General features: G+C 70.1%; 2 protein-coding genes and 1 non-coding gene across 5 annotated transcripts in view; all 3 read right to left on the bottom strand.

Annotated features, from left to right (window-relative positions):
- Positions 1-189: 189 nt before the first annotated feature.
- On the bottom strand, positions 190-3,015 carry RPL10 (ribosomal protein L10). Of its 3 annotated transcripts, XM_075490546.1 has the most exons (6): positions 2,422-2,583; positions 2,211-2,269; positions 1,980-2,087; positions 1,746-1,884; positions 839-1,001; positions 190-574 (listed from the first exon to the last, which is right to left on the bottom strand). In XM_075490546.1, the coding sequence occupies exons 1-6, from the start codon at positions 2,442-2,444 to the stop codon at positions 419-421; spliced, it is 648 nt and encodes a 215-aa protein (XP_075346661.1). In that variant the 5' UTR covers positions 2,445-2,583; the 3' UTR covers positions 190-418. The 3 variants fall into 3 exon arrangements, with proteins under 3 accessions (XP_075346661.1, XP_075346662.1, XP_075346663.1); XM_075490547.1 differs by lacking the exons at positions 190-574; positions 839-1,001; positions 2,211-2,269 and adding an exon at positions 2,590-3,015 and having other exon boundaries at positions 1,829-1,884; positions 2,422-2,466; XM_075490548.1 differs by lacking the exons at positions 190-574; positions 839-1,001; positions 2,211-2,269 and adding an exon at positions 2,641-3,015 and having other exon boundaries at positions 1,829-1,884; positions 2,422-2,466.
- On the bottom strand, positions 1,073-1,210 carry LOC142404129 (small nucleolar RNA SNORA70). The gene has a single exon (XR_012773732.1). It is a non-coding gene; the product is annotated as a small nucleolar RNA SNORA70 (small nucleolar RNA).
- A 1,206-nt stretch (positions 3,016-4,221) lies between the features above and the next one.
- Positions 4,222-25,474, bottom strand: part of FLNA (filamin A) — a 30,196-nt gene continuing 8,943 nt past the window's right edge. The window contains 40 exon segments of the mRNA XM_075490545.1: positions 4,222-4,534; positions 4,537-4,560; positions 5,102-5,213; positions 5,216-5,325; positions 6,080-6,298; positions 7,134-7,310; positions 7,911-8,043; positions 10,230-10,345; positions 10,426-10,563; positions 11,365-11,631; positions 12,177-12,299; positions 12,812-12,964; positions 13,046-13,249; positions 13,850-14,011; positions 14,122-14,295; positions 14,379-14,507; positions 14,731-14,871; positions 15,226-15,328; positions 15,625-15,872; positions 16,718-16,741; positions 17,017-17,206; positions 17,295-17,451; positions 17,526-17,649; positions 18,134-18,304; positions 18,401-18,561; positions 19,032-19,194; positions 19,272-19,445; positions 19,517-20,114; positions 20,755-21,017; positions 21,641-21,758; positions 21,982-22,151; positions 22,241-22,331; positions 22,413-22,573; positions 22,687-22,810; positions 22,902-23,045; positions 23,484-23,597; positions 23,679-23,872; positions 24,434-24,570; positions 24,795-24,918; positions 25,158-25,295. Of these exon segments, the coding sequence (XP_075346660.1) occupies positions 4,239-4,534; positions 4,537-4,560; positions 5,102-5,213; positions 5,216-5,325; positions 6,080-6,298; positions 7,134-7,310; positions 7,911-8,043; positions 10,230-10,345; positions 10,426-10,563; positions 11,365-11,631; positions 12,177-12,299; positions 12,812-12,964; positions 13,046-13,249; positions 13,850-14,011; positions 14,122-14,295; positions 14,379-14,507; positions 14,731-14,871; positions 15,226-15,328; positions 15,625-15,872; positions 16,718-16,741; positions 17,017-17,206; positions 17,295-17,451; positions 17,526-17,649; positions 18,134-18,304; positions 18,401-18,561; positions 19,032-19,194; positions 19,272-19,445; positions 19,517-20,114; positions 20,755-21,017; positions 21,641-21,758; positions 21,982-22,151; positions 22,241-22,331; positions 22,413-22,573; positions 22,687-22,810; positions 22,902-23,045; positions 23,484-23,597; positions 23,679-23,872; positions 24,434-24,570; positions 24,795-24,918; positions 25,158-25,295 (6,569 nt within the window). The 3' untranslated portion in view covers positions 4,222-4,238.

The following is a 25,474-nucleotide window of genomic DNA, read 5'->3' as shown; positions in this document are numbered from 1 at the left end:
GTCCCTGTCTGTACAGCCCGGGGGGAGGGGGGCACATCTCGGGAATAAAGCGAAGCCTCGTTTTTACTCATTTCACCCCGTTTGTGCAGCCTCGTCATGGGGGGCGGGGGGGGGTGGCAGCTTCAAACCGTGAGACCCCAGCACCCCCAAAACCGCTCCGGTTCCCCCCAAAAACCAGGCTTGCGGGCAGCAGAAGGGGGAAGGCCCCCCCAAAGCTTTATTCCCACCGGGACCCCCCTGTCACCCCCCAAGCCCAGATGGGGCCCCCCCAGTCCCCAATCCCCCTCTGGTGGGGGGTCCCTGAGGGCTGCTGGGGGCCCCCCCGCCGGAGGCTGCTTCATGGGGCACCCCAAGAGGGGGCGGGAGCCCACCCCGGTGGGGGCTGGGGCTGGGGGGGGTCCCGGGCGGTGGGGGGGGCTCAGGCGGCATGCAGGGCCCGCCAGCGGTCGAGGGGCCCCCGGCAGGGGATGTACTTCACCCCGCAGCCGTCGGGGATCAGCCGCTTCTGGGCCACCATGTCCTCGAAGGCGTCGGCGTTGAACTTGGTGAACCCCCACTTCTTGGAGATGTGGATCTGGGCGGGAGGGGGGGTGGGTGGGTGGGTGGGGAAGGGTCAGGGGCACCCCAAAACCCCGCACAGCAACACCCCGCCTCCCCGGGACCCCCCTCGCCACCCCCCGGCGGCGCAGGCCCCAGCAGACGCACCCCGGGAGACACCCCCCCCCCCCTCCCCCGCCCCCCATAGCCCTGGTGAAGGGCAAGGCCGGGCCGGGCTTGGGGTGACGCAGAGACACCCCCCCCACCCCCCCCCCCCCCAACGACCGCGGCCCCCCGGTACCTTCTGCCGCCCCGGGAACTTGAACTTGGCGCGGCGCAGGGCCTCCACCACGTGCTCCTTGTTCTGGGCCTTGGTGCGGATGGACATGATCACCTGCCCGATGTGCACCCGCGCCACCGTCCCCTGCGGCTTCCCGAAGGCGCCCCGCATCCCCGTCTGCAGCCTGGGGGGCCGGGGGCAGGGGGTGAGTGTGGGGCAGCCCCCCGCGCGCCCCTCGCCCCAGCCGGGGGGGGGGGCTGTGCCCCCGGCCCCTTGGGGCACCCCGCGGGGGGCTGGCGGGGCGCCCTACACAGCCGGGGGGGTCACTGTGCGCAGCCAGTGCACGCCGGGGCCCCACGGCCGGGGGACCACGGCCGGCTTAATTGGCTGCGGCAGGGAGTGGGGGGACCCCGAAGGCCGGGGGCACCCCCAGACCGCGGGGAGACACCCCACAGCGAGGGGGGGCATCCCCCCCCTCCGCCCGCGATCCTCCACCCCCGAGGCAGCCCCACTCACCGGGGTTTGCACCCCGAAAAACCCCATCACAACCCTGCGGCACCCCAAAATGAGGGCTGCCCCTCAGAAAACGCACCCCGCTTTATACAGGGCGGGGGGAGCCCCTGCCCCCCGGTGCGGTCTGGGTGTCCCCTCCCCGGCGGGGGTGACACGACGCACCCCAGCGACCCCCTGGGCCCAGCGGTGCCACAGCCGGGGGGGGGGGGGCAGCAAATCCCCTCCGGATTTTGGGCTCCCTCCCCCATTTTCAGGGACCCCCGCCTCGGTTTCAGGGTGCCCAGCGCAGCCCCGCAGCGCCCTGGGGACACCCTGCCGGCCTGCGCCTCCCCCCGGCCATCGTGGGCCGCTCCCAGCCCTTCCGGGAAGCCCTCCCCAGTTTCGGGGAGCCCCCGGGGGTTGAGGGAGCCCCAACCTGTCGGCGCCGGCGCAGGAGAGCATCTTGTTGATGCGGATGACGTGGAAGGGGTGCAGGCGCACGCGGATGTGGAACCCGTCCTTCCCGCAGCTCTTCACCATGTACTTGTTGGCGCAGATGCGGGCGGCCTCCAGCGCTGGGGGGGGGAGGAAGGGGAAAGGGGGGGGGTCACGGCCGGCGGGGACACCCCCCCGGCCCCGCCGCCCCCCGCCCCGGCGCCCCCGGCCGCACCCTCCGAGCTGAGCTGCTCGTACTCGTCCGACACCATGTGCCCGCAGAGGGGGAACTCGTCCACCTTCGCCTTCTTCCGCCCCAGGTCGAAGATGCGGATTTTGGGGTCTGCGGAGAGAAACGGGGCAGGGGGGAACGTCAGGGACCGGGGCGCCCCGCAGCCCCCCGACTCAGGCGCGGGGCGTGGGGCCGGGTTCACCCCGGGAGCGGGGCTGGGGGCTCCGCACTCACCAGGGACCCCCCTGCAGAAGCGGGACTTGGGGTACGGCTTGTTCTTGCAGTACCTGTAGCTGCGGGCGGCAGTGAGGGGGGGGGGCAAAGGCACCCCCCCCTCTCCTAACGCTCTACCCATCCCCCCAAAGTCCCCCCGCCTTGACGTCCAGAGGCGTGCAACGACGTCACCCACCCCGCCCCCCCCGCGCGGTGACGTCACGCAGCTCACCATCGCGCCGGGCGGCGGCCCATGGCGGCTCCGGGCCGTCGGGACCTGGGGGGAGAGAGCCACACGGGTCGGGCTGGGTCGGGTCGCGGAGGGGCGGCGGCGGGGACACGGGGACGGGGCCCCGGGAGCCCCGCGCGTTCCCCCCCGCCGCCGCCGCCCCGCGCTCACCTTCGCGAAGGCGAAAGAGAGGATGGGGGCGCCGCCGCGCTGCATATATACCGCGCCCGCCCCCCGGCTTCCGGCCACGCCCCCCAGCTTCCGGCGGCGCTCTGGCCGCTCCCGGAGGACCCGCCCGCGGGGACGCGGTGCGACACGCCGATGCCCGCGGTCGCCGCCGGGGAAGCGGCGCCGCGCCGAGATGACGGGGGGAGGCGGGAGGAGGAGGGAGGGGAGCGGCGAAGGGCGGCGGGGGCTCCGGGTGCCGCTTCCCGGCGACAGAGAGGGCGAGTGCCGTTCTAGCGGGTCACCCAGCATAGAGAGGAGAACGGGCCAATCAGAGAGCGCGGCGGTGGCCCGTGCGCAGGCGCAGTCTCGCCCGACGATGCTAGTGAGTGCATTTAACCATAGAGATCTGCGCATGCGCACAGAGGAGCAGTAACGTCATGTGTCCGTCTCCGGCGGGGGCGGTTATGCGCATGCGCACACCCGTCCCCGCGTCCGCGTGGCGTACTCAAGGAGCTGATTGGACGGAGTCTGGAACGTCACGGATTGTTTGCATAGCTCCGCCTCCCTCCGCATAAATTAGGCCGGCGGGTGCGGGTGCGTCGTCGTCTCATTTGCATATCGTTTGCATATCGTTTGAATAAATCTGCATATATCTGCATGGGGCACCACCTATAGCGCACGGCCCCTCCCGGGCTCCACCCTCTCCTGTAGGGGAACACCCCGGCCCCCCCCCCCAATGTATAGGGACCCCCTGTGACCCACCCCAGTGTATAGGGGACCTCCATGTGAACCGCCCCAATGTATAGGCCCCCCCAATGTATAGGGGACGCCCCCTTTGCCTCTGCCCCCCCATAGCCAGGGCCCCCCTCAGTCTCTGCCCCCCCCCCCCCCCGATGTAGGGGCACCCCAATGTATAGGGACCTGCCCTGACTCACCCTGGTATATAAGGGAGCTCCCAGTGTATAGGGAGCCGCCATGACCCATCCCAGTATACAGGGGAGCCCCCCAATGTATAGAGACCCCTGTGACCCACCCCAGTATATAAGGGCCCCCAAATGTATAGGGACCCCCTGTGACTCGCCCCAGTATATAGGGGACCTCCATGTGAAACATCCCAATGTATAGGCCCCCCCCCCAATGTATAGGGGACACCCCCTTTGCCTCTGCCCCCCATAGCCAGGGCCCCCCTCAGTCTCTGGCCCCCCCAATGTAAGTGCACAACCCAATGCGTAGGGGCCCCTCAATGTATAGGGGACCCCCCAGGACCCACCCCAGTGTATAAGGACACCCAGTGTATAGGGAGCCCCTGTGACTCACCCCAGTATACAGGGGAGCTCTCCAATGTATAGGGACCCCTCATGACCTACCCCACTATATAGAGCCCCCCAATGTATAGCGACCCCTGTGACCCACCTGTCTATAGGGCCCCCCAATGCATAGAGCCGCCCCTGCCCCCCCCGGTCTATAGGGCCCCCCAACGTATAGGGCCCCCCAATGCATAGAGCCCCCCATGCCCCCCCCCGGTCTATAGGGCCCCCCAATGCATAGAGACCCCGTGCCCCCCCCGCTCTCTAGGGCTCCCCCATGCATAGAGCCCCCCATGCTCCCCCCGCTCTATAGGCCCCGCGGCACAGCTGAAGCAGACCGAGTTTTTATTGGGCTCCCGGGGTACAAAACCCAAATAAAATAAAAAAAAATAAAGGGGGGAGGGGAGAGCGGCTGCGAAGGGGGGAGCCGGGGCAGTGAGGGGGCGTGGCGGGGGGCGGGGGGCGCGCGGCGGCCCCCTCAGGGGACGGGGTGACGCGGAAGGGGCTGTTGGGGACGTGCTGGTCGCCCCACTTGACCACCAGCAGGTAGTCGCCCCGCTCCCGCAGCAGGTAGCCCACGTTGTACAGCTGGTTGCCCAGGTGCTTCACCACGATCTCCTCGCAGGGCGAGCGGGGCCCTGCACCCCCACCAGCAGCATGTTGTTCCCTGCGGGAGAAGGGGCGTGTCGGAGGGGGGCACCCCAAAACCGGGGGGGCACCCCAAAACCGGGGGGGCATCCCCAAACCAAAACCGGGGGGGCACCCCCAAGGCCCACGTGCCAGCAAGGAGGGGCCCCAACCACTGCCCCTCTCCCCCCACGCTCCTGAAAGAGCCCCCCCAAAAAGCTGCACCCTCAAACCCCACACCCCAAAACAAGCCCCCCCCCCCCCCCAACCCGCACCCCCAAAACCAGCCCCCCCCAACCCAGCCCCCCAAAGCGTTGCCCCCCGGCAGGACCCAGCTGCCAACCCCCCGTAACCCAACAGCAAAGCTGGGGGCTCGGCCCAGCCCAGGAAGGGGGGCACCCCAAACCCCGGGGAGGGGGCTCCCCAGAAGCAGGGGAGGGGAGGGGAGGGGGCACCCCACAAGCGGGGGAGGGGAGGGGAGGGGAGGGGAGGGGGGCACCCACAAGCGGGGGAGGGGAGGGGGAGGGGAGGGGAGGGGAGGGGAGGGGAGGGGAGGGGAGGGGAGGGGAGGGGGCACCCACCCGCCTTGCTGCAGTCCACGGTGAAGGAGTTCTTCTGCCCCACGAAGGCCTTGTTCAGCCCCAGCCCCTTGGCCACCACCTTGCTGGCGTCCGAGGAGAATTTGGGGGCGCCCGGGGGGGCTCCCCCGCCGCCGCCGCCGCCGCCCCGGCCTCCGCCCGGCCCCCCGCCTCCACCAGCACCGAGGAGCTCTCCCGCAGGCTGTGGCTGCTCACCAGGCGGGGCCCTGCGGGGGGGCCGTCAGCACCCCAAAATGCCCCCCGCAACCCCAAAGCCCCCCCAAACCCTTCGGACCCCCCAAACCTACCTCCCCCCAATCCCCCGTAACCCTTCCCCTTGCACCCCAAATCCCCCCGCCAGCCCTCCTGCCCCCCAACCCTTCCTCCATGCCCCCCCAAACCCTTCTGACCCCCCCAATCCCCCATCCTCCTGCCCTCCCAAATCTACCTCCCCATAGCCCTCCTGCCCCCCCAAATCCCCCATAACCCTTCCTCCTGCCCCCCAAATCCCCCCCATCCCCCCATAACCCTTCCTCCCGCCCCCCAAATCCCCCCAAATCCCCCATAACCCTTCCTCCCGCCCCCCAAACCCTCCCTTCTGACCCCCCAAATCCCCCCCCACCACCCTCCCCTCTGTCCTCCCGCCCCCCCATCCCCCCATAAGCCTTCCTCCCGCCCCCCAAATCCCCCCAAATCCCCCTATAACCCTTCCTCCCGCCCCCCAAATCCCCCCCATCCCCCCATAACCCTTCCTCCCGCCCCCCAAATCCCCCCAAATCCCCCATAACCCTTCCTCCTGCCCCCCAAACCCTCCCTTCTGACCCCCCAAATCCCCCCCCCACCCTCCCCTCTGTCCTCCCGCCCCCCTATCCCCCCATAACCCTTCCTCCCGCCCCCCAAATCCCCCCCATCCCTCCATAACCCTTCCTCCCGCCCCCCCATCCCCCCTGCCCCCCCCCTTCCGCCCCCGCTCCCCCGCACCGGTGATCTTGGCCTTGAAGGGGCTGCCGGCGATGTGGTGGGGCCCCCCGAACTTGATGGAGATGAGGTAGCTGCCGGGGGCCATGGGGGTGTAGGTGACGCGGTAGCCCTCGGGGCACTCCCGGCAGTCCATCTTCACCTTGGAGGGGCCGTCGATGGTGACGGCCAGCGCCCCGGGGCCCGCCTTGGCCGTGTTCACCACGAACTCCGCCGGGGAGCCTGGGGGCGCGACCGAGGGGGGTCAGCGCCCCGGGGACCCCCGCCTGCACGCCCCCGGGGCGGTCCCAGGACCCCGTGGAGGCCCCCGAAGGCCCCACAGAAGCTCCCGGTCCCGTGGGGGCTCCCGAGACCCCGTAGAGACCCCCAACTCCGTGGGGGCCCCTGAGACCACACAGAGGCCCCCCCAGATCCCCAGGGTGCCCCGAGACCCCACAGAGGCCCCCCAACTCCATGGGGTCCCCCGAGACCCCGTAGGGGCCCCCCAACTCCGTGTGGTCTCTTAGAGGCCCTTGTCTCCATGGGGTCCCCCAAGACCTCACAGAGGCCCCCCCCAAATCCACAGAGACCCCCCAACTCCATGGGGTGCCCCACGACCCCACAGAAGCCCCCCCCAAATCCACAGAGACCCCCCAACTCCATGGGGTCCCCCACGACCCCACAGAGGCCCCCCAACTCCATGGGGTGCCCCACAACCCCACAGAAGCCCCCCCCAAATCCCCAGAGACCCCCCAACTCCATGGGGTGCCCCACGACCCCACAGAAGCCCCCCCCCCCAAATCCACAGAGACCCCCCAACTCCATGGGGTCCCCCAAGACCCCACAGGGGCCCCCCATCTTCACAGGGTGCCCTAAGACCCCACAGCAGCCCCCCAACTCCACGGCATCCCCCAAGACCCCATAGCGGCCCCCCAAATCCACAGGGTACCCCAAGACCCCACAGAGGTTCCCCAACCCCACGGGGTCTCCCAGAGCCCCCCCCCCGCTCCCAGGCTACCGCGAGACCCCCCCCAGCCCCTCGGGGGTCCCCCTGGCCCCCCCGGAGGCCCCCCCATACCTGTGGTGCCCCCCTCGAGGCCGGGCCCGTAGGCGGAGACGAGGCCGGGGTCCCCCGCCTGCCCCGGCTCCCCCACCCGCACCTTGAAGGGGCTGCCGGGGATGTGGGACCCCTCGAACTTGACGTCGATGGAGTAGACCCCGTTCTCCCGCGGGATGAACCGCACCGCGTACTTGTCTGGGGGGGGGACGGGGACGGGGGGGTCAGCAGGGACCCCCCAACCCCGCAGAGCCCCCCCCAACCCCACGCTGCCCCCCACGCCTCACCAGACCCAAAGGGGTTCCTGTAGATGCCCCAGAGCCCCCCAACCCCGGGGGGCCGAATGCCCCCCCCAATTCTCACAGAGCCCCCCCAACCCTACAATCCCCCCACCCCCCCAGACCTACCTTGTAAGGCGCGACCCCCACAGGGCACCCCTAAACTCCCCAGGCTCCCCCAAGGCCCCCCCCGTACCCCACATACGGGGGGGGCCCTGGAAGGTCAGCCAGGCCACCCCCCCACCCCAAAACACCCCTCGCTGGGGCCAAGGGGCGCCCCGCAGCCTGCCCGGCCCCCCAAAACCAAGCCGACAGGGCTAGAGGGAGCCCCCCAAAACGGGGGGGGACCCCGAAACCCTCCCCTAGCCCCGCAAGGGGCGTGCCCCCCACCAGCCGGAACGAGCTCACCGCGGCTGCCAGGAGAGCGCCCTCGGGGGAGGTTTTTGGGGCGGGGGGCGCGGGGCGGGGGGCGCCCCCCAGACGCCGGGGTCCCGGGGGCCACGGCGCGGGGTGCCCTCACCTTCGGTGACCTCGGTGATGTGGCACTCCTCCAGGGCCCCCGAGGGGCTGTGCACCTTGGCGTCCAGCACCCCCTGCGCCCCGTTCAGGCTGACGGCGAAGGAGGCCGGCTGGTGCACCTTCAGCCCGGACTCCTGGGGGGCAGAGACCGTCAGCGGGGGGGACCCCCCCAACCGGGGGGAGGGACCCCCAACCGGGGGGGTGGGACCCCCAAACCCGGGGGGGTGGGACCCCCAGACTTGGGGGGGAGGGACCCCCAGACCTCGGGGGGGAGGGACCCCCAACCGGGGGGGACGGACCCCCAGACTTGGGGGGAGGGACCCCCAAACCTCGGGGGGGAGGGACCCCCCAACGGGGGGGGAGGGACCCCCAACGGGGGGGGAGGGACCCCCAAACCTCGGGGGGGAGGGACCCCCAAACCCAGGGGGAGGGATGCAGCACCAGCCCCCCGCCCTCAGGCACCCCCCCATGGTAGCCCCAAATCCCAGCCCGGGTGGACTCGGGGGGACTTAATGCTCCCAAGCACCTGGGGGGGGTCTGCACCCCAAAATCCACCCCAGGAGGGGGCACAAGCCCACCCCAAATAAACTGGGGGGGCTTAACACCCCCAAATGCTCACCCCAAAAACCCCAGGGGGTTGATACCCCAAAAAACTGACATGGGGGGGGGGATTAACACCCCCAAATCCTCACCCCAGAGAAATCTGGGGGGATTGATACCCCAAAACCCCCCAGGGGGGAATAACACCCCCAAACCCTCACCCCAAATAATCTGGGGGGGATAACACCCCCAAACCCTCACCCCAGATAACCCTGGGGGGATTTACCCCCCCCAAAAGCCCCCCCAAACCACCCTGGTGGGGTTGAGACCCCCAAGTAACCCTGGGGGGGGACCCTGCACCCCAAAACACCCCCAGGAGGGATCTGCACCCCAAGATCCCCGCCGGGGGAAGGGGAAATCCCTACCCCAAATGGCCCCGGGGAGACCCGAACCCCAAAATAAGGGGGGGGGAGCCCCACCCCAAACCCTCTGCTTGGGGGGAAGGTTTTACACCGACACCCCGGTTTTGGGGGTCCCCAAAGGCAGGGAAGGGTTTGGGGGTGCTGGGGAAAGCCCCCGCCCCAGTCTGGTATCGGGGTCTCCCAGGAGGCGGGGAGGGATTTGGGGGTGTCAGGGGAGCCCCCACCCCGTGCCCCACTTACCTGGTGGGGCCGGAGAGCTTAACGGGAGAGAACGGGGGGCCCCGGGCGTCCCCGGGGTTTGGGGGTGCTGGGGGGGTCTTGGGGGGCCGTTCTCTCCCACTAAGGCCCCTCCGGGCCCCGGGGTCGCCCCCCGGGCGGGTGGGGGGCGACGGGGGGCTGTTAATAGCCTTTAAAAGAGACACGAGAGAAGACCCCCGGGACCCCGCGACGGCTGGGGGGACGCAGGGGCTGCCTGGGCCAGCGCAGGGACCCCCAGACCTGGCTGCAGCTACAGAGCCCCCCCAAACCCCGCTGCAGCCCCCCTAGACACCCCAAACCTGGCTGAAGCCCCCCTAGACACCCCAAACCCCACTGCAGCCCCCCTAGACACCCCAAACCTGGCTGCAGCTCTCAAAGACAGACCGGCCTCCTGAACACCTCCAAAACCCTACTAAAGCCCCCCAAAAGCTATGACCCCCCCAAACACCCCAAAACCCCCACTAAAGGTGCCCGGGGGGTGCTGTCCTTACAGCACCCCAAAAACTTCAGTAAAGCCCTTGCTAGGGCCACACTATCCCTACGGACACCCCAAAAAAAACAATAAAGCTGCCCCAAGGCTACGCTGACACCACAGACACCCCAAAACCCCTCTGGGACTACGCTGACTGTACACAGACACCCCAAAATCCCCCTGGGGCTCCGCTGACCCTACACAGACACCCCAAAACCCCTCTGGCACTATGCTGACTGTACACAGACACCCCAAAACCCCTCTGGGACTACACTGACTGTACACAGACACCCCAAAAACCCTCTAGGACTACACTGACTGTACACAGACACCCCAAAACCCCTCTGGGACTACACTGACCATACACAGACACCCCAAAACCCCTCTGGGACTACACTGACCATACACAGACACCCCAAAACCCCACCAGAGCCCCCCTGGGGCTCCGCTGACCCTACACAGACACCCCAAAACCCCTCTGGGACTACGCTGACCATACACAGACACCCCAAAACCCCACCAGAGCCCCCCGGGGCTCCGCTGACCCTACAGATGCCCCCGCCCTGCGCGTGGCCGTCCCGAGCCCAGCCGGGGGGTGCGAGGGGGGGGGTTTCTCCCGGTGCCTCACCTGAAGGCTAGAAACAGTCAGGCGGCGGGCAGCGTCGCAGGGCGCAGCGGCCGTCACCACGAAGGGGCTCTCGGGGATGTGCTCCTCGTTGAACTTCACCGCCACCTCGTAGTCGCCTGCGGGGAGGGGGACGGCGTCAGCGAGGGGGGGTCCCCGCCTCTCCCCGGCCCCCCCCCAGCCCTCCCCGGCCCCGTACCGGGCTCCTGGACGACGTAGGAGACGCCGCAGGATCCGTCCTTGCGGTCCTCGAAGGCGATCTCGGCTTTGCTGGGCCCCTCGACGGCGATGGAGAGGCCCCCGGCGCCCGCCTCCCGCGTCCAGATGCTGAATTCAGCTGGGGGGGGGGGCGTCAGGGATGGGGCGTCAGGGCCCCCCCAAGGGTCTGACCCCCCCACGCTACCCCATCACACCCCGTCTGGGGGGCAGCCCCCCAGTTCCTCCCCAGCTGGGCCAGTTTGAGGGACCTGGGGCCAGTTCAGGAGCCCAGGCTGGAATCAGGGGACCTCCAGCAGGTTTTGGGGAGCCCCAGGTGGGTTTAGGGAGCCCCAGTTTGGATTTGGGGAACCCTCCCATGGGTTTAAGGAGCCCTAGATGGATTTGGGGAACCCCCCCCGTGGGTTTAGGGAGCCCTAGATGGATTTAGGGAGCCCTAGATGGATTTGGGGAGCCCCCCATAGGTTTCAGGAAGCCCTAGATGGGTTTAGGGAGCCCCCCATGGCTTTCAGGAAGCCTAGATGGATTTGGGGAGCAGCCTATGGGTTTTGGGGAGCCTCAGTTTGGATTTAGGGAGCCCCCATGGGTTTTGGGGAGCCCTGTGAAGGACCAGGGAGTCTTGTGCAGACTCAGGAGCCCCAGACAGCTCCAGGCAGCTCCAAGGGGGCTCAGGGGGGGAGCCCCGAGTGGGCTTTGGGGTGCCCCGCAGGCAGGTTCAAGATCCCTGGCTGGGTCTGGGGAGCCCTGCGTGAGGTCTGGGGTGCCTGGAGCAGGTTGGGGTGCGCATACGTTTAGGGGAACCCCAAGTGAACGAGGGGAACCCCCAGCGGGTTCAGGGGCCATAAGAGGGCCGGGGCAGCCCCACACGACTAGCGGAGCCCCGAGGGGGGGCTCGGGCGGGTTTTGGAGTGCCCCCGCTCACCTGGCACGCCGGCCTCGGCCCGCTCGAGGCCGGGCCCCCCGGCGCGGACCTTGTGGGCGCCGCCCTCGCCCATGGGCCCCACGGTGAACTGGAAGGGGCTGCCGGGGACGTGCTGGCCCCGGTCCTTGACGCTGACCGAGTGGACGCCGGTCTCGGCGGGCACGAAGCGGATGCTGTAGGCGCCGCCGTCGCCCTCCAGCACCTGCGCCGCCACCGCCTGCCCCGAGGGGCCCGTCACCACCGCCGTCACCTCGTGGGCGCTCAGCTCTGCCAGCAACGGGGGGTCACGGCGGGTCCGGGGGGTCCTGGGCTCCCCCCGGCACCCTGCCATGCCGGGAGAGGTCCCAGGGTCCCTCCGTGCATCCCCACCCCATCCCCCGTGGGTCCTTGGGGGACCCTCTTTATCCCTGGGGTCCCCCCGTGGGTCCTTAGCGTCCCCCAGGGGTTTCTAGGGGCCCCCAGCCCTGCAGCACCTCCCCGTGTGTCCCTGGGGACCCCGCAGACCCCCGGCCTGTGCCCCAGCCGGCCCCTGGTGCCCCCACGTGTCCTTGGGAACCTCCAAAGTGTCCTCGGGGTGTCCCAGGGGAGCCCACAGACCCTCTCCTACCCCCCACAGGTCCCTGGGGTCCCCCCCAACTGCCCCAGCAGCCTCCTGAGACCCTCAGGGACCTCCCCAGGGACCCCATCGTGCGTGCCGAGCCCCCCAGGGACGCTGCAGGATCCTTAGAGGCTCACTGAGACCCCTCAGGGACGCTCAGGGACCCCCCCCAGGACGCTCAGGGACCCCCCCCAGGACCCCCGTCCCTGCTCACCCGGCATCTTGAGGCTGAGGTCGCAGGCGGTGCCCACGCTGGCCTCAGGGGGGGCGCGGCGTCGGCGCGTGATGCTCTCCTTCACCCGCCCCTCGCCCGTCACCTTCACCGAGAAGGGGCTCCCTGCGGGGGGGCGGGGGGGGTCATGTCAGCCCCCAGGGACCCCCCTAAACCCCCCCAGTCCTCTCCTGGTCCCACTGCACCCCAAACCCCTCTCAGCACCCCCAGCTCCCTCCCTGTACCCCCAGGACTCCTGATTGCCCCCAGCACCCTCCCACTGTGCTCCCAGTAACCCCCATTACCCCAGTCTACCCTCCCAGTGCCCCCCCCCAGTAACCCCAGGACCCTGCTCTAGCTCCTCCAGTTCCCCCCCCAGTGCTCCTATTTCCCCCAATATGCTCTCCCAGTGCCCCTCGCTTCCCCCCCCAGTAACCCAGGTTCTTTTCCAGCATGCTCTCCCAGTGCTTCCAGTAAGCAAATTACCCCCGTACGCCCTCCCAGCGTCCCCAGGCTGCCCTCCCAGTTCCCCCCAGTAACCCCAATTCCTCCCGAACGTGCCCTCCCAGTGCCGCCGCTTGCCCCGGCACCCTCCGGCAGCACTTCCAGCCCCCCCAGTTCACACCCCCGGGGCCCACCGGGGACGTGCTGGTCGCCGAATTTGACGGAGATGATGTAGTTGCCGGGTTCGGTGGGGCAGTAGGAGACACGGCAGGTCCCGTCCTCCAGCTCCTCCGTGGTGATGTCCACCTTGCTGGGCCCCTCGATGGAGAGGCTCAGCCCCCCGTAGCCTGGGGAGGGGGCCGTCAGCAGGGACCCCGGCACCCGGGACCCCTCCCCGGCCCCCCGGTACCCGCGGGACGGGGGCGTACCGGCGTCGCGGGTGTCGATGGTGAAGTGCGCCGGCTCGAAGGTGCGTCCCTCGCGCAGGCCGGGCCCCGCCACGCGCACGCGGCTGGCGTCCCCCAGCTCCGCCTGGCTAATGGTGACGGAAACGGGGCTGCGGGCCAGGGGCTGCCCCCCCCGCGAGATGTGCACCAGGTGCTCCCCCACCTCCTGCGGCACGAAGGAGATGCCTGCGGGGATGGGGACACCGGCCTCAGGACAAGGGGACGCGGCCCAGGGACAGCGGCAGCAGGGGGCGGGGATGCGGGAGACACAGGCGTCACAGCATGGGGACACGGAAGGGATGGGGTAGGGGGACACGGAAGGGATGTCCCTGCAGGGGTGTCGGGACATGGGGACACGGCTCAGAGCAGGGGGACAGGGGTGTTAGGACAAGGGGACGCAGGGCAGGGACATCACCGTCAGGGTATGGGGACGTGGGGGACGTGGGGGACGCAGGCATCACAGTACGGGGATGTGGGGACACAGAAGGGACGTGGCGTAGGGACGTGGAGGACACAGGGGCCACGAGGCACTGCGGTGGCATTCGAGCCGGCCGGGCTCTTTGCGCACCACCAGTGAGGAGATAGTGACCATGTCCCTGCGTCCCCAAGGCTCTGTGTCCCCCCTCCATGTCCCTACAGCCCTATTGTCCCCCCTCCACGTCCCCCTCGTCCCCTCACTCAGCTGCAGAGGTGTTGGAGCCGGCCGGGCCCCTCACAGCCCGACAGCGAGGTGCCGGGGCCCGTGTCCCCGCGTCCCCAGGGACCCCCGAGCGTCCCCCCCCTCACCGATGTGGCCATTGCGGAGGCGCTTGAGCTGGCAGGGCTCCTTGCGGCCCGAGGGGGCGGTGACGGTGGCCGTCAGCTGGCTCAGGTCCGTCTCCCCGATGTCCAGGGGGATGTCGGCCGAGGCGCCCACCTTCAGGTGGGACAGGCGCAGGCTGTCGTCACCTGTGGGGACGGGGGTCAGCAGGGAGGCACCCCAAAATGCCCAGGGGGCCTTACGATCCACTCCAGGGACCCCAGGACCACCCAAAGCACCTCTGGGTGTCCCCCCGTACCGGTGATGCGGGCGGTGAAGGGGCTCCCCGGGATGTGCTTGTCGTTGTACTTCACCACGATGCTGTAGTCCCCGGGCAGCACCGGCAGGTAGGAGACGCTGCACGTCCCGTCCTGGTTGTCGGTGCAGCTGATCTCCGCCTTGGAGGGGCCCTCCACGGCCAGCGACAGCCCTCCTGGGGGGGCACGCGGGGTTCAGGGGGGGCCCGCGCCCGCCGGGGAGGACCCAGGCGCCTGGCGGACGCCCCCAAGGGCTCACCCTCGCCGGCGTCCTTGGTGTTGACGGTGAAGGTGGCCGGCTTGTTGACGGTGCCGTGGATGAGGCCGGGGCCGTAGGCGGTGACGTGGCCGCTGTTGACGTAGTCCACGTAGAACTGCAGGGGGCTGCCTGGGGGGGGCAAAGGGGGGGCACGGGGGGCGTCAGGGGGGCATCGAGACCCCCCCCACCACCACCACAGAGGATCCTCGCGGCTGCGGGGACATCACAACGCACACACGGTGGCATGTGGGATGGCGTCATGGCACCCCCAGAGCCACGACGCTTCAACGGGGCCCCCCAAAGCCCCCCCGGTCCCCCCATTGCCCCCCTCAGCCCCCCCGTTGCCCCCCACCTGGGATGTGCATGTTCTCGTAGCGGATGTCCATCTCGTGCAGGCCGGCCTCGGTGGGGGCGAACCGCACCGTCACCGTCCCGTCCTTGTTGTCCGTGATGTCGGGCTTGGCCACCTTCCCCGAGGGCATCCGCACCTCCCCTGGGGGGGCACGGGGGGGTCAGGGGGTGCCGGCTGGTCCGGGGGCCCCCGGGAAGGGCTGGGGACACCCTGGGGGGAGCTGACTGCCTTGGGGGGAACCCCTGGGGGGAACCCCCGGGGGGGCTTTGGGGACCCCCAAGCTGGCTCCAGGGACGCCCCAGAAGGACTTGAGGGAGGCCTGGGGACGCCCCAGGTCTTGGGGGTTCCCTGGGGACCAGAGCTGTTTTGGTCGCCCCACCCAGAGGACTTTGGGGACCCCCCCAGGGGAGCTCAGCTGTTTTGGGGACCCCCGGGACAACACTGGAGGCGTTGAGGGTCCTCCCCAGCGCGTTTCGGGGCGCTCGCCCCCCTCACCCGTGATCTCGCCCTTCTTGATGGTGAAGGGGATGACGAGGTCGAAGGGGCGCAGCCCGGCCATGTCCAGCCCGTTCACCCCCAGCAGCGGGCGGTCGGTCGCCTGCGCAAACGAGCTCGTTAGCGGCTGCCGGCCCCACCCCGCCCCACCGCCGGCCCGCTGCGCACCTGGCGCGCTGCCTGCGCCCCTTATCACACCCGCCTGGCGCGCTGCCTGCCGCACGCCCCGCACGCTCCTCGCACGCCGCCTGCCGCGCGCCCCGCCCGCCCGCCGCACGCCCCGCACGCCGCCTCCCCCGCGCAGTCCTCGCGCGCCGCCTGCCTTACGCCCCTTGCACGCTTCCCGCACGCTCCCCGCCCGGCCCGCCGCCCGCCCCACGCGCTGCCCGGCACACTCACCATGACCTGGAAGGGGCTGTTGGGGATGTGCTCGCCCCCGAAGCGCACGCAGATGACGTACTTGCCGGGCTGGGGGGCGGTGTAGAAGATGTCGAAGGTGCCGTCGGCGTTCTCCACCACGTCCACGTCCACCTCGGAGCCGTCGGGCGTGCAGACGGTGCAGGTCACCTTGCCCTTGCCCGCCGCCTTGGCGTCCACCGTGATCACCGTCTCCTCCCCGATCTGGATGGTGGGGCCGATGCCCGCCCCTGCCAGGGAGGGGGGGTCACTGCCTGCCCCGGGGGAGGGGGCGCCCCCAAACCAGCCCCACGGGGGGACGCGCGCCCCGCCGCGGTGCTCCGGTGCTGCCCACCCCCTGGGGCAGCCGAAGGACCCCCCCGAGGCTGGGGCCAACCCGAGCCCCCGGGCAGGCTGAGCACGGGGATACTGGTGCCCCGCTACGGGGAGGGGGTAATTAGTCATTAACGAGGCACAGAGCTCCCCGTGGGGGCAGCCAGGCACCCCCTCACGCCCCGGGACCCCCCAGCTCGCTGCCCTGTGCGGGGCCGGGGAGCCCCTGACAACGGGGGGTCCCCAACCGCAACAGCACCGGGCCAGGGACCCCCCAAAACGTTCAGAGATTGAAGCTACCGGCACAAGGGGCCCCCACCATCCCCCCTGTTTAACAAAGCTCAGGGGACGCCCCATAATTAGGACAGGACCAAGGAAGGTCCCCGGTGTTGGACTGATAGGGACCCCCAAGAGCAAGCAGAACTGGGGGGTCACCCATGTTGAACAAGGTCTGGACCCCCCCAATTAGAAGAGAACACTAATTGTTAAATGGCGCCGGGGGGTCCCCGGGCATTAAGTGAAGTCTGGGGGGGCCCCTCATCATTACATGAGGTTGGGGGACCCCTCCATCGTTCAAGGAGAACACGGGGTGCCCCCAGTATTAAGTGAGGCCCGAGGGTCCCCCAAAATTAGACCGTGGCCCCTCCTTCACGCCATCTCGGGGAAGGTCCCCGCTTGTCCACGGCGGTGGGGGTAATTTTGGGGTGCGGGGAGGGGGTCGTGCATGCACCCCGACGCCAAGCGAGCCATGCCGTGAGCTTACCTAAGCCGTGACCTCCGATGGAGACTACAGCGTGGGCAAAAGAGGGGTGGGGGGGACGGGGTGGGGGCGCGGGGGGGACGTGGGGTGGGCAGAGAAGCAAGAAATCCAGTGAGACACACGTGGTGAGGCCCCCCATGCCCCCCGCCCCACGGCCGCCCTCCCCGCTCGCCCCCCACCCGTGCCCCCCACCCGCCCCGCGGTGACTCGGCTGGAAGCGGCTGGGCGGGCGGTGGGTGTCCCCGGCGTGCGTGCGTGTGTGTGTGCGTGTGCGTCCCCCGCCCCGTCCCGGCGGCGCTTACCGGTGACGGTGCACTTGCTGGCATCGCCGGCGGGCACGGCGCGGATGCGGTAGGGGGAGTAGGGGATCTCGTCCCCCCCGTACTTGATGAGGATGGTGTAGCGCCCCGTCATGTCGGGGACGTAGGAGACCGTGTAGGTGCCGTCCTGGTTGTCCCGGATCGTCGCCTTCTTGGGCTTGCCCTCGGGGTCCTGCGGGGATGCGGGGGGACGTCGCTGGGCTGCCCCCCACCCCCCCACCGGACCCCCGCCCGCCCCCCAGCCCCCGCCCCGTGCCCACCGTGATCTGGACGGCCAGCAGCCCCTCGCCGGCGTCCTTGGCGTCGATGGTGAACTCCACGGGGAGGCTGGCCGGGACCCCCGTCGTGTTCAGCCCGGGGCCGCTCGCCTTCACCTTGCTGGCGTCGTGCGTGGGCAGCGCCTTCACCTTGAAGGGGCTGCGGGAGGGGGGAGGGGGTGTCAGACCGGCCCCCCCAAAACCGCCCCGGCCCCCCCACGCCCCCCGCCTCACCTGCGGGGCACCTCCTCGTCGCCGTAGCGCACCGAGATGCTGTAGGGCCCCTCGCGGGAGGGGACGTAGCTGACGCGCTGCGTCCCGTCCCCGTTGTCCGCCACGTCCACGGGCTCCACCACGCCTGGGGGCGGTGGGGGGGGTCAGGGCACCCCAGAGCACCCCGAGACGTCGCAGAGGGCCCCCAGACTCCCCACGGCATGCTGTGCAACGCCCCAGGAGCCTGCGGCGCTCCGCGGGGCGCCCCAAGACCCTACAGGGTGCCCCGAGGCCCCCCGTAGAGCCCTGTGGGGCACCCCGAGACCTTGTAACATCCCGTGAAGTGCCCCGAGACTCCCTGTAACGTCCCACGGGACACCCCAGGAGCCCACAGGACCCCACGGGCACCCCAAGACCTCCCAGGGGTGCTCCGAGGCCCCATAGGGCACCCCAAGAGCTACTACAGGGCAGCCCGAGGGGTGCACCAGGACCCCCCCCACCCTGAAACAACACAGCGCCCATGGGGCACCCTTTATACCAGATACCCGTCTCCCTTGGCTCAGAGGTACCCCAAACACCCCCCAGCCCCAAAGCAGGGGTACCCCAAACCCCCTGTGCCCCCCACTGACCTTTGGGGCCCTGAACCTTAACGTCCAGGGGGGCGACGCCGGCCTTGCTGGTGTCGACGGTGAAGGTCTGGGGCACGTTGGCTCGCACGACGCCCGGCGTCAGCCCCGGCCCCGCGCACTTCACCTTGGACGAGTCCACCACGTCCGTCACCGGCACCTTGAAGGGGCTCCCTGGACAGGGCAGGGGGACACGTGAGCGGGTGGGGGGGCGACACGGCTGCCTCCCTCACGCCGCTGCCCCCCTGGGCCCCCCCCCCGAGCGCTCACCGGGGACCTGGTGGCCGCCGTAGGTGACGTTGAGGCTGTAGGTGCCCGGCTCGTAGGGGACGTACTCCACTGAGCAGCTCCCGTCCTTGTTGTCGGTGCAGGACATCTTGGCCTCCGAGGGACCCTCCACCGCCAGGCCCAGGCCCCCCGTGCCAGCACCCCTGGGGCGGGGGGAGCACGGGGGTCAGGCGGGGCACCCCAAAACCCCGGTCCCATCCTTGATGGTACCAGGGGGGAGGCTTAGGGGCTCCGGGAGGAGCGTTTAGGATACAGGGACATTTTGGGGGGACTAGGAAGAGAAAGACTCTGGGTATGAAGAGACTTGGGGTACAGGGATGATTTAGGGGACACAGGGGAAAGGATTTGGGGTACAGGGCTGTTTCAGGGGACACCAGGAGAAGGGGTCAGGCTGGGAAAGTGTATTTAAGGTGCTTACGGGCAGATTTGGGGCACCCACGATGGATTTCAGGGGTGTGAGGAGGAAGACTTGGGGTGCCAGGAGGGTGTAGGGGACGGGGGTTTCAGCACCAAGGGGGAATTGGGGGTACAGGGGTGCTTGTGACGAGTGCTGGGGGCCCTAGGAGAGGGGGTGGGGGCTCAGGGGGGTGGGTGGGAGGGTTTGGGGTCTCACCGGGTCTCCACGGTGAACTTGTTGGGCTGGTTGGTGGTGCCGCTCTGGATGCCGGGGCCGTGGACGCGGACGCGTGCCGGGTCGCAGCCCTCGGTGACGGGCACGCGGAAGGGGCTGTGCGGCACCGGGCTGCCAGCGTAGTTCACCTCCACCGTGTGCACGCCTGGCGGGGGGACGGCGGGGACGTCACCCCGAGGCCGCGGGCGCCGCCCCCCTCCCCGCGCACCCCCCGCGCCTCACCCTCCTCGTAGGGCGTGTACTCCACGTGGTAGGTGCCGTCGCCCCGGTCCTCCACGAAGGTCTCGGTGACGTTCCCCGAGGGGTTGGACACCCGCGTCTTCACGTGGGGGCCCCCGGCTTTGCTCAGCACCCGGGCGTCCACGTCAAACTCCGTCACTGCCTCCCTGAACACGCCTGGGGGCACGGCGGGGGGGTGTCAGGCGGCTGCACCCCCCGCGGCCCCATCCCCGCGGCCCCCCGCTTACCCTTGCCCTCCACGCCAGGCCCGTAGACCTTGACGCCGGCGGTGTCGACGGCAGGCTCCACCCGGACCTTGCTGGGGAAGTGCGGCACGGGCTGCCCGCCGTACTCCACGGTGATGGTGTAGACGCCAGGGCTGAGCGGGGTGTAGGCGATGGTGTAGGTGCCGTCGCCGTTGTCCTCCACCCGCACCTCGGCGCGGGCGCCCGCCTCCGAGGCGATGCCGATGGTCAGCTCGGCCGTGCCGGCCCGGCTGCAGTCCACGCGGAAGTGGCCGGGCTGCCCGGCCGTGGCACCCTCCAGCCCCGGCCCCGAGCACGTCACCTTGGAGGCGTCGAAGGGGGCGCGGATGGGGGCGCGGAAGGGCGAGCCGGGCACGTGGGCGCCGGCAAAGAGGATGTTGATGTTGTAGTCGCCGGGCTCGGTGGGCAGGTAGGAGACGGAGCAGGTGCCGTCGCCGTTGTCCAGGCACTCGATCTTGGCCTCGCAGGGGCCCTCCACAGTCAGCCCCAGGCCCCCCGTGCCCGCCCCCTTGGTGTCGATGGTGAAGGGGGCCGGCACCCCGGCCAGCCCCCCCTGCAGCCCCGGCCCGAAGGCGCGCACCTGCGGGGAGAGCGGCCGCTGTGCTGGGGGGCCTTGCCGGGGAGCCCCCGGATCTCGGGGACACCCTCCTCCCCGGGGACATCCCCTTGGAGGGGAGCCGTGGCACCGGGGACTCCCAGGGGTCTGCTCTTACTGGGGACCCCCATCGTGGGGGACACGCTCTTACTGGGACCCCCCAGCCCCTGGGGACCCCCATAACCACCAAGCAGCTCTTATCGGGGTCCCCCATCACCAGGGACATGCTGTTCTTAGGCCCCCCCCAGCCCCAGGGACCCCCCTAACCAGCAACAAGCTCTTGTCGGGGTCCCCCATCACTGGGACACTCTCTCACTACAGACACCCAACCCTTAGGGACTCCTGTAAACAGGGACACCCCCTTCCTGGGGACCCTGACCCTCCTTATTGGGGACCCCCAACCCTTAGGGACCCCTGTAGCAGGGGGGGCCCCTTACTGGGGACCCCAATCACCCTTACTGGGGCCCTCCCAGCTCCTGGGGACCCCCCCAGCCCCCTGGAGACACCCCCGTACCGGGGTCCCCATCCCAAAGGCAGACCCACGGGGCCAAGTCCCCAGGACCCCAGTCCCATCAGGATACCCCCAAACCGAGGCCCCCCCCCCGTCGCAGGGGGCCGGACCCACCTTGGAGGGGTCGGTGGGGGGCACGGCCTCGACGGGGAAGGGGCTGCCGGGGACGGGGACGCCGTCGTAGGTGACCTCCACCTGGTAGGGCCCCTCCTCGCGGGGGATGAAGCGCACCAGGCTGTTCTCGGGGCTCAGCCCCGGCTCCACCGTGCAGGGCACCGCCTTGCGCGAGGGGCCCGTGATCTTCGCCCCCACCTTGCCCTGGCCCCCGGCGCCCTTGGACTTCACCGTGAACTCCTGGTCCTTCCCCACCTCCAGCTCTGCGGGGGCACCCACGCGCTGCAGGGGGCTGCACCCCAAAAGGGGGGCTCCCCCTGCCAAAGAAACCCTGCCCCCAAAGCAACACCCCCAAACCCCCCACCCCAAATAAACACCCTCCAAAAAAGCACCCCCAAACCCCCCCACCCCCCAAAACAACACCCCCAAACCCCCCACCCCAAATAAAAACCCTCCAAAAAACCACCCCCAACCCTCCCACCCTCAAAATAAACACCCTCCAAGACAACACCCCCAAAACCCCCCAAATAAGCACCCTCCAAAAAAGCACCCCCAAACCCCCCACCCCCCAAAAAACCACCCCCAACCCCTGCACCCCCAAAATAAACACCCTCCAAAAAAGCACCCCCAAAGCCCCCACCCCAAACCCTCTCCGGGGAGGGAGCCCCCCAAACGTCCCGTCCCCCCCCAAGCAGGACCCCCCCCCCCAATTGCCCCCCCATTTCCCAGTCTGCCCCCCAGCCCTATGGGGTGCCTGATGCCCCCCCCCCAAAGGTTGCCCCCAAATTGCCCCTGGCTCCCCCCTGCCCCCGCCCCAAAAGCCCCCCAGCCCCATTCCCAGGGCAGCTCCCCAGCTGCCCCCCAGCCCGGAGCCCCCCCGCCGTACTGTCGTCCAGGCCGGAGATCTTGATCTTGCCCAGGTCGAGGCTGGGGGCCACCCCGACGGTGAAGGGGCTCTTGGGGATGTGGTCGCCCCCGTAGGTCACCGCCACCCCCAAATTACCCTGGGGGAGAGAGGGGAGGGCTGCGGGGATGCCCCACGCCAGGGTCGGGGGGGTCACGGCCCCCCCACGCCGCACGGGGGGCATTTGGGGGGGGTTGGGGTGTCCACATTACAACACGAGCGGGCATTTCAAGTTAGGGGTGCCAGGTTTTTGGGGTGTCCCACCCCGCTGCCTGCTGGGGAGGGGGTATTCGGGGGGTGCAGGGTTTGGGGCCCCCCGTTACCTGCTGCAGGGGGGTGTACTTGACGGTGTGGGTGCCGTCGTGGTTGTCGATCACCTCCAGGTCCCGCGCAGCCTCGCCCTTCCCGGGCCCCGTCACCTGCACGTCCAGGGGGGCCCGGCCCCCCGCCTTGGCGTTCACCGTGAAGTGGGTGGGCTTCCCCAGCTCCACACCTGCCGGGGGGACCCGGGGGGGTCAGGGGGGCCCCCCAAATCCCTGCGGGGAGCCCCCAGGGACCCTCCTGCCGCCCCCCCCAACTCACCGGAGCGGCTGAGGCCGGGTCCCTCCGCCTTCACCTTGCTGGCGTCGTGCGAGGGGTCGACCTTGATCCGGATGGGGCTGGTGGGGGTGGCCTGCGGGGAGGGACCCCAAAATCAGCCCCCTGCACCCCAAGAGCCCTCGTGCCCGCCCCCCCCAGGCCACCCCAGGCCCACCTGGTCGGCGAAGAGCACCATGATGGTGTAGGCGCCGGGGCCGCGGGGGGTGTAGCGCACAGTGAAGGTGTCGTTGTCGTTGCGGATGATGTCGAAGTCGATGTCGGCCTCGGCCGGGCCCACCACCCCCGGGGCGCACTTGATCCCGATGCTCACGTCCCCTGGGGGGGCCCGGGGGGGGGTGTCAACACCCCAACCCCCCCCAGGGACCCTCCGGCACCCCCAAAGCCCACAGGCACCCTCCCGTCACGCCGCCCCGGCCCCCCCGGCTCACCCTGCCCGGCCTCGGTGCAGTCCACGGTGAAGTAGGTGGGCTCGTGGGCCTTGAGCCCCGTCTTGGCCACGCCGGGGCCGTAGACCTTCACCTTGTGGGGGTGGCTGCCGGCCCCCACGCCCACCTGCGGTTTGGGGGGGTGGGGGTCAGGCCCGCTGCCCCCCCAGGCAGCCAGGACCCCCCCCCCCCCCCGCGGTTTTGGGGACCCCCCTCACCCGGAAGGGGCTCTGGGGGATGTTCACGCCGCCCCAGGACACCATGGCCGTGTGCTTGAGGGGCTTCTTGGGGACGTAGGAGCAGCTGTAGGTGCCGTTGCCGTTGTCCTTGACGGAGACGTCCACGGGGTTGCCCTCTGCGTCCTGGGGGGGGGGGGGGGCACGGGGGGGTCAGCACCCCCAAAACCCACCCTGTGACCCCCAAATCCAGCCACATCCCCTTCTCCACAGCTGGGCCTCCAAATCCGCCCCACGTCCCCTCAGCACCACCGCCCCTATGCTGGGGCTCCCAAATCCTCCCGATATCCCCCCAAAAGCACCTTGTATCGCAGCCTAACTGGGGCTGCACCCCCAAATCCCCCCCCAGCACCCCAATCCGCCCCGCAGCCCCCCCAAATCCCCCTCGTGCCACCTCCCCTGTGCCTGGGCTCCCAAATCCTTCTAAAACCACATAACCCCCCCCAGATCTGCCCCGTGCCCCATCCCACCCAGGACGGTTCCCCCCCGAACCCACCCACAGTCCCCCCCGTGCCACCTCCCACCCAGGTGGCACCCCCAAACCCCTCCCCTGCCCCCCCTCACCTGCATCTGCACTTTGAGGGGTCCCTTCCCCCCGTTTTTGGCGTCCACTGTGAACTCGGCGGGCTTGTTGATGGCCACCCCCGTCTTCTCCAGCCCCGGCCCGTGGGCTTTGACCTGAGGAGGGGGGGGGCAGAGGGGTTACAGGGGTCCCCCAGGCACTGGGGGGGGCCCGGGGGGTCCGCGGGGGTCCCCCACCTTCTCGGGGAAGGAGTCCCGGGGCGCAGGGCGGATGTCGGCCATGAAGGGGCTGCGGCGGATGTCCTCGTTGTCGCAGAGGACGTGGACGGCGTAGGCGCCCGGCTCCTGGGGCCAGTACCGCACGTCGCAGGAGCCGTCCCCTCGGTCGTCGCACTCGATCTTGGCCTGCGAGGGCCCCTCCACCGAGAAGCCTGGGGGGGGTCGGGGGGGTCAGGGGCACCCCGAAACCGCCCCGGGGGTCCCCAAAGAGCAACCGCCCCGGGGGCGCAGAGCCCCACGGAGGCCATTGGCACCCTGACATCACCGGGACACAGACCCCGGTGAGGGGCTACGCAGACCCTTCGGAGAGCCCACAGCCCCCCCAGACACCCCCAAATCCCCAGAGGAGCCCTGGAGCCCCTCAGAGACCCCAGAGCTCCTCCAAAACACCCCCAAATCCCCAGCAGTGCCCCAGAGGCCCCTCAGAGATCCCACCCCCCCAACAGAACCCCAAAGGGGCCCCTGAGAGATCCCAAAGTCCCCCAGGACACCCCAAAACCCCCGGAGGCCCCCAGTAGCCCCCCAGGATCCCACAATACCCCCCTGGGGCCCCAGAGCCCCCCCACGCTCCCCCAGCCCCCCCAAGGCATACCAAAGCCCCCAGAAGGATCCCCAGAAGACCCCACGCTCCCCAACCCCCCCCAGCAACGCTCCCCAGCAGCCCCCGAAGGTCCCCACCCCCCCCAGGGCCCCCCCAAACCCCCCACCCTCACCGAGGGTGCCGACGTCGTCCCCGATGGCCTCCACCACGAAGTCGGCCGACTTGCCCACGACGCCGCCCTCCAGGCCGGGCCCCCAGGCCCGCACCTTCTGGCTGCCGCTTTCGGGGGACACCTTCACCTCGAAGGGGCTGGGGGGGAAAATGGGGGGGGGTTGGGGGGGGTGTCAGGGCAGGGCCCTGCTGCGGGCACAGTCCCCCCCAAAACGGCCCACACCCTGCAACAACCCCCCAAAACAGCCCGGCCCCTGACACGGCCCCAGCCCCGGCACCGAGGATGGCAGCCCGTGACGGCGGCTGGCTCCCGGGCTGGGGGGGCCCTCGCTGCCCCCCCCTCGTCCCCCCCCAGCACTCACCTGCGGGGGATGTGCTGTCCCCCCCAGGTCACCGTCACCGTGTAGGTCCCCGGCGCGGTGGGGAAGTACTCGAAGCCGAAGACGCCGTCCCCCAGGTCCTTCTGCTTCACCGCCTCCGTGCCCTCTGCGGGGCACGCATCAGGGGGGCGCCCCAAAACCCGGGCCCCCCCCAAAACCCCAGATTCCCCCCAAAGCCTTAGGGACCCCCCCCAAAACCCCAGGAACCCCAACATCCCCTTGAGTAGGGAGTAAGGGCTGTGTCCAGGGCCCCCAATCCCCTCGGGGTGCTCCCAACCCCCTCAGGGTCCCCCCCAACTCCCCCCCCGCGGCCCCCCCAAAAAAGGGGAACCCCCCCGGACTCACTGGGGCCCTTGACGGTGACTTTGAGCTCCCCGCTGCCGGCCCCCTTCGTGTAGACCTTGAAATCCGCCGTCTCCTTCACCCGCAGCCCCTTGGGCTGCAGCCCCCGCCCCACGGCACGGCACGCCGAGGGGTTGCAGGCTGTGGACAGAGAGTCAGGGGGGGCCCTGCCAGCCGGGGACCCCCAAAACCCTCCCCGGGGTACACACTGGGGGGGGGGGGGGGGAATCCCATGTCCCGGGGGACCCCAAAAGCCACCCTGAGGGCAGGGCCTGCAGGGGAAGGAGGGGGAGAGGCATCGGGGGCAGCGCCCCACACAA

This window comes from Mycteria americana, unplaced genomic scaffold, assembly GCF_035582795.1.
Source record: "Mycteria americana isolate JAX WOST 10 ecotype Jacksonville Zoo and Gardens unplaced genomic scaffold, USCA_MyAme_1.0 Scaffold_74, whole genome shotgun sequence".
NCBI lineage: Eukaryota > Metazoa > Chordata > Aves > Ciconiiformes > Ciconiidae > Mycteria > Mycteria americana.
The sequence above is the reverse complement of the archived record's forward strand: the minus strand, read 5'-3'. Positions and strand labels throughout refer to the sequence as shown.

Excerpts from the sequence above, each read along its gene's own strand:
- RPL10 (XM_075490546.1), bottom strand. The coding sequence starts at position 2,444 with ATGGGCCGCCGCCCGGCGCGATG. Across the intron at positions 2,270-2,421 it reads GGCCGCCGCCCGGCGCGATG|CTACAGGTACTGCAAGAACA; the intron begins GTGAGCTGCGTG and ends TGCCGCCCGCAG. Across the intron at positions 1,002-1,745 it reads TCCTGCGCCGGCGCCGACAG|GCTGCAGACGGGGATGCGGG; the intron begins GTTGGGGCTCCC and ends CCGGCCCCCCAG.